Source organism: Nicotiana tabacum, chromosome 11 (assembly GCF_000715075.1).
Source record: "Nicotiana tabacum cultivar K326 chromosome 11, ASM71507v2, whole genome shotgun sequence".
Lineage (NCBI taxonomy): Eukaryota > Viridiplantae > Streptophyta > Magnoliopsida > Solanales > Solanaceae > Nicotiana > Nicotiana tabacum.
Window position 1 is genome coordinate 19,335,412 of NC_134090.1, and position 10,534 is coordinate 19,345,945.

At 34.4% G+C, this 10,534-nt stretch overlaps 1 protein-coding gene across 1 annotated transcript; it reads right to left on the reverse strand.

Annotated features, from left to right (window-relative positions):
- Positions 1–4,409: 4,409 nt before the first annotated feature.
- LOC107826831 (RING-H2 finger protein ATL38) lies at positions 4,410–10,166 on the reverse strand. Its single transcript, XM_016653862.2, has 3 exons — positions 9,283–10,166; positions 8,391–8,488; positions 4,410–5,136 (listed from the first exon to the last, which is right to left on the reverse strand). Exons 1-3 carry the CDS (start codon positions 9,439–9,441, stop codon positions 4,707–4,709), a joined length of 687 nt encoding a protein of 228 aa, XP_016509348.1. The 5' UTR covers positions 9,442–10,166; the 3' UTR covers positions 4,410–4,706.
- Positions 10,167–10,534: the final 368 nt, after the last annotated feature.

The window sequence follows — 10,534 nt, forward strand, 5'->3', positions numbered from 1 at the left end:
CGATTCGTAGTTCTATGTGTTATTTTGATGTTATAATCGTGCGAGCGAGTTAGTATAATATTTTTGGACTTGTGTGCATATTTGGTTTTGAGCCTCGAGGGCTCGGGTGGGTTTCGGATAGGCTACGGATAGTTTGAACTTGGAAATTTGTTGGTTTTTAAACTTCTTGTTGTTTTTGGTGTTTTCTTCTTCGCTATCGCAAAGGTACTCGCGCAATCGCGAATGGTAAACTGGGCTATAATTAGAATTGATTTAGACAAACCACGAAATTCTTTATGATGTACAAACCTTAATTTCTTGTTTGAACCTTTGGATAAAAGACCTGCCAATACTTGCGTGAATGTGGTCGCCCTACAAAAATATTCAATTAGTAAAAATGACTATATTATTTCGTATATGAATGTAATATACTTACGTATATGTAAATAATGCAAAATAGAAAGTAATCATAAATTTTGAAATAGTACCCTTTCAAACATCAGAATAATGTCAATTGAAAAAAGGCTATCAGATCTGTCGCGTCCGGATTTTCCCAAAGCCTGACAATACGAACCTTTAGTTTCCAATTTATTGACTTGCTGTTAATTTCGCTGACGAAATTTATTTCAGCCGTCATTAAGTCCTATGTTAATTGAGAAGAAGTGTAAATTAAAATAAAGACACTAATACAGAGTGTAATCAATGAGTTAACGCAGAATACAATGTCATTGAAATCTTAATAGCCTGTTACTCTTTTTATTGAACAAATTATATGACAACGAAATAGAAGAAAAGTAAGGAGTGAAGGAAGAAAGAACTGAAAAATTTGCTGCTTTTCTATGTTCTAGTTGAATATATGTCATAATCTAGAGAAGCAAGGAGTGAAAGGAATAAAGAACTGAAAAATTCGTTGCTTTTTCTAAATTCTAGTTAAATATTTGTTCATAATTCAGAGAAGGTCAAAATTAGTTCCAAGGATTTATCTATTATAGAAATTTAATGAGTGTTCTAGAATTACAAATCATAGAACTTACCTCCTGTAATCCATAATTATTGAGTGGTATGCGAAGAAAAGAGAAAGAATTGGAGGTATATACTGTAAATGTGAAACTGATATGAGAAATTTGAAGAATCACGATACTGAGAATCCGTTTAAGACGGATTTGTCGGTTATGAGTTAGAGATTGTGGAGGTACATCGTAGGGTGTTTGAAGCGCACATTCCCTGGGGTTTAAAATTTTAGACAGAATGGAGCGGTGATAAAGCAAATAAAGAAGCTGCAAAGATATTTTATTGGACTTTGTTGGTAACTTAATTTTCACAGAATGTAATAAATTTGATATTTCATTATTTTTAAATTCAAATTGAAAAAATAAACTAATTATCATCATTAGAGTATGCACACAATCGTTCCGAAATTCAAAAATAGCCAGATTTACAAGTGGTAATTGGACCACAGTTTCAATACTTAATCGAAATTTAGCCAGTTTTCATGTAAAGTTAAATCTGGACGAAAACACTGTTCAAAATCCTGATAATATTCTAGTATAATATATTGGGGTTCTGGTATAATATACTGGAGTTCCAGCATAATATACAAATGTTTCAGTATAATGTACTGGACTTCCAGAATAATATACTGGAGATCCAGTATAATATACTGGTCCAGCATAATATGCTGGAAGTTCATACACAAGTACTCCAATCTCTAGTATATTATGTTGGAACTTTTCGTGTATTGGAGTACCAGCATAATATGCTGGAAATTCATACACAGATGCATCAATCTCCAGTATATTATGTTGGATCTTTCCGTGTTACAGCAAAATAGTGGCTATTTTTCAATGACTTTGCAAATGCTTGCTATTTTTTCATTACAGTCCGAAAACGCTAGCCCATGCTATTTTCACCAAATTTTATTGAGAATTTTTCATAAAGCACCATCTTTTAGGTCTAATTAGCCATTTATAGATATCATTTGTTATATTACGTGTTATAGATACCTTTTATGTTTTTATACAATGTATTTCATGTATTTAAGCTGTTGTATTCATTAATACAACCAAAAAAATAGGCGTAAAAACTGGAATTCCAGCTAAGTTTGACATGTATTTAGCTGTATTCAAGCGACATTAACGTTAAATACAGTAACGTATCTGCGCAAAATCTGGAAGGTTAAACTGGTTAAAAACGGAAGGAAATCAAATCACATGATATTCTCCTAATTTAACTCAACGGACTAAAACGATCCCTCATTAATCTGTATTTGAAAGATACATAATAAAGATTATAGCTGAATAAAGAGAAATACATATGAATAATACAGTTGAGTAGAACTGTATACAGTTGAATACAACAAAATACAACTTAATTCATCTGAATAAAACACTTGAATACAACAAAATACAACTGAATACAGCTGAATAAAACTCTTGAATACATGTGAATATATAAATGAATGCTACTGAATACATGTGAATACAGCTGAAATATACATTTGAATACAACTGAATACAAATAGTCGATTTGGGCGATCTAGAGAGAGAAACAGCCTTATGGCTTCGCCGGCCGGCGGCCAGCCATTAATTCCGGCTGGTCAGCTCCCTAACACATCTGAGATATATTAGTAGTTCACAACACTAGTAGAAGGCCAAAAAAGGATTCTCTACCATTAATGGTGCCTATGTCCATCAACTTAGTTCACTTCTCCATACTATAGACCAGCTATGGGCAAGTTTGTTGCAATAAACAAGGTGAGAAAAGGGCAATCAACAAAGGATATCTTCTTAAACAGGCGATCAAATCGTCCTTGCTGATCTTCCCATCGTGATCTGTATCAAACAAGGTGAAAAGTCCGTGGATCTGCGATGGTCAAGATAATGGAGTGATAATGGAGGAGAACTAGAGAATTTGGTGGGAAAAGAGGTATGAATCGTGGGTTGAGGGAGAAAGAGTAAAGTGTATGCAAAAAGAGAGAGAGAGAACGTGGTTAGTCAATTTTACTGTGATTATGTGAGAGAAAAGACTAAAAAGGAGAGAGAAATATTATTTAGCATATATGGTGTTTTAAATGTAGGATGTAACTATAATTAGATATTTGGCTATAAAGTATAAAAGGTATCTATAGGATGTAATATTTTAAAATGGTATTTATTTAAAATAAATAGGGTACTAAGGTTTTCTATAGGGTGTAAAAATTCCAATTTTATTACTTCTTGGTAACTTCCTAAAATTAGTCGTTGTTGATAAGTTAATTTTTAAAAATGTGAAAAGATAGTTATTTCAATATTTTGAAATTCAAATTCAAAAAACAACCTAATTTTAACTAATTTGTCCTAAAATTGCCACAGGGCATTTTATTAAAGCAACACTCGGGCAAATTCTCATGGATGGCTTCTTTCTTTTTAATAATAAATAGATTTAACTTGTTTAAAAAAAGTTAGTTGCCTTATTTTTCAAGTTACTAGTTCCACATATGCCTTTAAAATGTCCACGTATGAAAAGTTAAAAAGGACGAAAAGGTACATAATGTAAAAAAGGTAAGGAAATTTTTTTCTATATATCCTCTCGATCAAAGTACTGCATCATGAGAACTACGCTAAATCGATTTAAATCACAAAGTTGACTCCAATTGGACTTGCGAAAGAGGTACGATGTACACATGAATCTTAGAGTTATGCCCAACCGTGAAAGAAAAGAATTTATTTATACAATCATATCATTTTAAACCAACGTATATAAATATTTATACAAAAGATGACTTGGTAACTTGAAAAGTACACCATAGTCCATGGGATAGTGGACGTGTGAGACCAGTGCCCTTGAACATGTGAGGTGGCGAGAATTCTTTACTAAAGGCATGGCTTAAGCCAACTCGGGACCGGAGGTTTCTCAACTACTATTACAGTTCGTACAACCTTAAGGAACCGAGACTAGTATAATAAGTTACTAGCCTAGTGCTACACCTCCACAAAAGACTTGCTAGAATAGCTACCACTTACCTATGGGCTCGTTTGGTACGGGAGAAGGGATTATTAATCACGAGATTAAATTTATGAGTTTATGTCACATTTGGTTGGGATAAAATCGCAGTATAACTAATCTCGAGATTAGTAATCCCAGAATTATAGTGTTTCTTTATCCCTATGGAAGAGTGGAATAATAATTTCGGGATCGCCAATCCCGTAATAATTAATCCTGGGATAACTTGTTTCCTAACCAAACGACCCCTAGTATTTCTCCTAATAACATGGTCTATTAAAAAGTGTGATTTCTCATACGCTTCATACAGAGTTGTGGCGAAAACATAGTACTTAAAGAACTAAGAACTAACAGGTTCAAGTGAAATAACACATAGAATATGTCGATACAATCTTGTCTACTACACTCATATGTAAGTGTCATTGTGCAGCAAGGAGCTGAACTAATCGTTCGACACAACTATCACCACCTTCAAGCTTGAAAATTGAAGCATAACCAAGTTTATCGTGACTATAAAATGCTACTAATCCTGGCTACTGTGAAGTATTTAAAGGAAGAAGATAAGGAGAAAAAATAATAAAAGAAACATTGCCTTGCTATATTTACCAAAGGCTACGAGGCACGAGCAGTAAGTTATCTACCAAATCAAAATCTGGGTAATGGGGTAACAGAATGAACACGATACCTACATTGTGAAGTCCTACAATCTCTGTCAATTTAGAAATCTGCAGTCTTGACTTAACAGCTTATGCATTTGATGGGCTCTCAACTTGTTTGTTTTCTGAGTGTTTCGCGTTCAGAGTATCCTCGTTCAAAATAACATCGTTCTCTCTGACTACCATTCTAACACCCTCAGGTGGACAGTGAGCGTCTGTGGTGGAGTCCGTTCTCAGGCTGTCATGCAATATTGGAGAATGCCTCTGCCCAGATGATAGACAACCGTTTGAACTAAGATTAAGGGAGTCCATTGCATAGTGAGATCGGATAGCTGAACTAAACAAAGGTTGCATAAATCGCTTTTTTTCAGGAGTCTCACGTAGAGAAATTCGACAAACTGGGCACGTGGAGTGCTGCTGAAACCATATGTCGATACATGTTGCATGGAAGGAATGCCCACATAATGGCATAATACGTAACGTGTCCTGCTCCTGATAGTCGGCAAGGCAGACTATGCATCTACAAAGATGGAAAGGAAGTTATAAGGTAAATGGTTATGTTAACGTGACAAGCTATGTCTCATTGAATTTTGCAATATTCACAAGCTACAAAATTTCTGAACTATAACACACAAGATACAGTGACCATAAAAAATATAATAATTCAAGCAAAGATCTCAACTTAAGGGAAAGGCGTTAAGTGCTATCCCTTTAGGTGCCACTTCAACATCGGATGTACACAATATGTTTAACCACGTTCGTTCAGCGTATTAACAATGATAAAAATTCAACTATGGTCACATGCATGTCAAATATGTATCCTATCTATGTCAGTCATAGTATTTAACATGAAAACACTGGGACAATTTTACAGACGACTGTACTACATAGACAACATTACATGCACAATTCGTGATATATTTTCCAACAATTATCACCAGAAAAAAAGGCCATTTCTCCTGTACAATGAATGATGATGATGATTATGCGACATTTAGGAGAAACATGGATACAGTTTTAAAGAGACATCTTTTGGCACCCAATTCAAAATGGAATTTCTAATCTTGTATCTCCCTCGCAATAAATAATACTTAGGCTTTTCATTAATCTAATTAGAGTTTCTATGACCAACAGGCCCAACACAGAACCAAGAAAGTTGGACTTACTCCCTCTGGACATCTCTGATCAAATCTCTTCTCTTCCCTCTCTATAGAGACTATCTAATGCTTTGTTCATGACTTCATTATAGTCTAAAAGTCATCAATAAATGGTTTCCAGTCAATTCTTTCCTACCAAGCAGTTAGATTCTCTGATTATAAAGGCAAGTATATATGATGCTTTTAACCCAACGCTAACCTGCTTCTATATTCTTCAAAACCTAATGCCTCAAAGTTATGAGGCTCTAAACACAGGATTGAACAAGAACAGCAAATGGACTTCACGTGACTTAAGAAGTAACAAAAGGACCTTCCCCCCCCCCCCCCCCGACAAAAAAAAAAGAAGCCTATTGATTAGTCTGGACAAGTTTCAGATGAGCAAAGCCTTAATAGCCAAAACGATTGCATTTTAACCAAGACATCAAAGCAGTGAACTTTTTCTCATTACCGTAACATATTATGGTTACTGCCTGCGATAATCCAGGATAAGTAGTGTTTTAGAGACATGGAGAGTGAACGGAAATATTTCACCTTTAATTCAGAGGAAACTGATGATATTGAAGGTGAACCACTATACCAGTTGACAAGGAATTGTAATACCACATGAAAGAAAAAAGAAAAAAGAATGCAAAAAGGGAATTCTAACATTTTTTTATTTATTTTATCAGTAAAAGGAAAATCTGAGATATTTATATAGGTAAAATGCAATCACTCCAGGCTTTCATCTAGAAATACAAACATATGTGCACAGTGAAATCTATAGTACTTCTCCCTTTCCGGAAGGGAGGCAGCTGGGAAGCATCACACTGAAACATAGAGGAAAAGGTAGAAACTGCGATTTTCAGAGCTTATGCAAAAGGAAAACAAATGCAGTCGCAAGTCTACAAAATTGAGCAGGTGAGGATGTAACCTTCAGCTCGACCGATACATATATACAGTTAAAATATTTTTACTATATATATATGTGTGTGTGTGTGTGTGTGTGCAGGGGCAAATGTAGTCTTTCCGATACGGGTTCAACTGAACACATAACTTTCGACATGGAATATAAATTTATATGTAAAAACCTACTAAAATTTCAACAAATATTAGATCTGAACCCATAATTTTAACAATGTGCAATGCTAAAAAACTTAAAATCTGAACCCTTTAAATTCAAATATGGATCCGCCTACGTATGTGTGTGTGAAGTTCATATAGTAATGGGTTTATTGATACTCCGACCGATTGACTTACAATCTTGGATTTGTCCTTGAACAAATATCCAAACACCTTTGCTCTTATTGAAGGTCTTCATAAGCAAAACAAGGCAATATCCAAAACTCAGACGTTTGTATGAATGTATCATAAACCAGGCAGATCTAAAGGGTCAGGATAAAATGACAAATGTAGCTAATCATAATTTTCAATATACAGGAAATCTATGTGATCTTAGGCTCTCACTTTTTAACCCAATCTCTAGCATAATTCGGTCATATTATAATGCCATGTAGACCTAGTGTTGGTTGTTTGTTCTCCTGTAACTGGAGGACGCAGCACAAGGAAAGCAACAGGCAGAGCGAATGTAACTGAATACAAAGGAACACCGGTATAACAATTCTCTCAACCAAGAATGCCTTCTTCTCTTGATCTTTAACTAGTTTTCCTGATCGCTTTACCCCAAATGACTCGAAAAATTTCAAATTTGAAACTAAATCTGATTTAGTTTCTCCAGAAGTAATTCACTTTGCAGAGCAGGTGCACATACTAACACTCACCATGAATGCTATTCTCAGTTGTTAAACAAAGTAAGAACTTATGAAAAGAACATACAAACTTAAATTAGGGGCAAGCTATAATTGTCATACAAATTTTTACATAGAATGACATATGTAATATGTTGGGTTCCATCTCCAACATACCATCTCCCAATACGAGCTACAAGTAGCAGTTCATGTCTAACCTGACTTTCTTCACCACACGCAGACTCCACTGGTGGTTGAACTACACACATAGTGTTTAGTAGCCCCAGGTATGCCACAACACTAGATCTTCAGACATCTTCAACAATGTTGTCAAGGCTGAATTAATGTAACTAGCTACATATTTAAAACATCGATGCAACTAACACAAAATACACATAGCTGTCAGCATCCTTATCCGAGCACACAAAATTATGTTAGCACTCAGCAGACACTTTTTCTTGCTCCAAACGTTCTTTAAATGGATAACAAGATTCCCATCAAAATTGTAAAGAACCTCCACATTATCCCTCCACAAATGCAGGCAATTACTGACTTAATGATGTCATTCTTCAGATGTATCAGGTTCCCAAATACACATCATTCCAACATCATATTAAAATTTAACCGTATGGGATTAACAGATGTATAAACGTTGAAAAAGTACAACACAATCTGAACACATATTCATAATCCTAATTCAACTTCTTTTTCTTTTTTGTTTTATATGCAATCCTATTTTTCATTCCTTCTTTCAACAAAAAATAAATTTGCTTTGTGCGATCAAGATAAAATTAGTCCATCTTATGAAGAAGTCAAGAACCATCAACTAGAACAAAGTGCTAGTTATCTTAACCTTACATAATATGTAGAAGTTGAAGCAAATATCAACTTACTGAGCATCTTCTGCAGAGGTAAAAAACACATCGCCGTACTTCTTCGTCGGGAAGTTGGCAACAGCAAGAGGCTCGAGGCCATGTAAACCACGCTCCAACTGTACAAGGTAAACATATACTATTATTAACCAAAAAACATGATCAGTGATTCAAGTGATAAAATTGTGCTGCTTCCGTTAATAAAGAAGAATCCAAGCAAAATAGTGACTGAAAGGGTACTGTTTTAGTACAGTTACTGATCAAGTACAACTAAATTTAGTTAAGGTTGTGAGATAAAGGATGTGAAGTGAGGGGAATAAGACTTACAGCTACAAGCACAAAGTAAAAAGCATCATCAAGACAAATTGATGTTCGTTTGAAAGGTCGTACATGAAGAATATGACAAGTCATAGAAAAGCATCTGAAATGTCCACAAAACCTCTTTAACAAACTACACATCAAAGTCCTAAGTGGCCAACATAAATTGAGTAGGTACTATGCACCATCTAGACTACTCAACCAATCAAAACTGCAGTCATGATCATATACTTAAGTAGGCGTTTGGACATGCATATTAATATATTATTATTAGCAAATCAACGCGTGTGCTTACAATTTTGTCCATTATTTCAACTTCAACTTGAAATAGGGAATTTGAAATTGCAGAAGATGGCTTGAGGAATATTTCACTCGCAAACTTAAATCTTTTTTTCCAAGTGAAATTCTATGTGAACACATTTTCACAATACTCTTTTTTCAACTTCAACTTCAAATACTTGTATTTCGAACTACCCAATGTAAATGTAGAAAAAACAAACAAGAAAATAGCACTACAATAAAGCAATGAGATGTTGAAACTGTATAAAGAAAGAAAACACCATACTACTAAATCAGTAATGAAACAAGTGCTTACAATGCTAAGATCAGATCTAGAAGCATATGCAAAAGAGCGCCGTCTCGCGTTCAATTGAATTCTTGCACAAATTAGCCTAGTGCACACAAATACTATGAACATGGTACTAACTGCAAATCCAATCACAGTCATCACCAAATTTGTCCCTGAAGATATCATTTTTGCCAACTTGTTTTTTTTCCTTCCCAAAATAGCAACTTTACTATCCAAAACTCCAATAGTCCAACAATTGAATTTCCCAGAAAGGTTCCAATTTTTCTCTGCTCATTCCAACATAAAGAAAAATTTCACTATACCCAACCCGTATAATCACAAGACTGAAATTTGGCTTTTCCCAAAATAGCAACTTTACTATCCAAAACTCCAATAGCCCAAGAATTGAACTTCCCAGAAAAGTTCCAATTTTGCTCTGCTCATTCCAACATAAAGCAAATTCTACACTATACCCAACTCATATAATCACAAGAAAACTTAAACCAATCCACAAAATCTAATCGTTCATAATAATTGAGTAATTTACTTTTTAAAAAAATGCACCCAAGAACCTAATCTTCACTTTTGATTTTCAAGAACCCTTTTCTGAACATAGCTAATAGAAATACAACTATATTTATCTCTCTAGAGGCATCTCTCAGTGCCGCCATTTCTCCTATATTTCTGCATATATATGTATTGGATATTTGAACCTATGAAGACTTGGCATAATGAAGAAGAGGGTCAGCATGTTTTTTTAAAATCAGCATGTGGAGAGGGAAAACAGAGAAAATTACAAGAGAGTGAAGTGCTGATGGAAAGAGAGAGACACAGACGCCTATATTATCAGAAAATTAGTGCGAGAGAGAGAGAGATCTGAGATCCATAATCATCGTTGATTAGTGGAATAGTTTTCTTAAGTAACTTAACCTTAACAGTCACAAGTCAAAAGTAAAAATATATTCCATCAAAATTAGTCCTCCTACATTTAAAGATTAGTCAATTTGTCCAATTAATTAGTATCCTGTATTTTGAAATTCAGGACATGTCCTAATTTTTTAAGATGATAACTTGAAATCGAGGACTAATAGCCTATTTGGTCGGTAAAAATTAGCTTATTTTGAGAAGTGCTTTTTCTGAATAGTGCTTTTGTCAAAAGTACTTTTGGTACGAAGTTGTTTGTATTTGATCAATTAATTTGAAAAGTACTTTCAAGCAATAATTAGTGCTTGACCAAAATTTTAAAAAACTGTTTTTAAGTGTATTTTTGTCGAAAGTA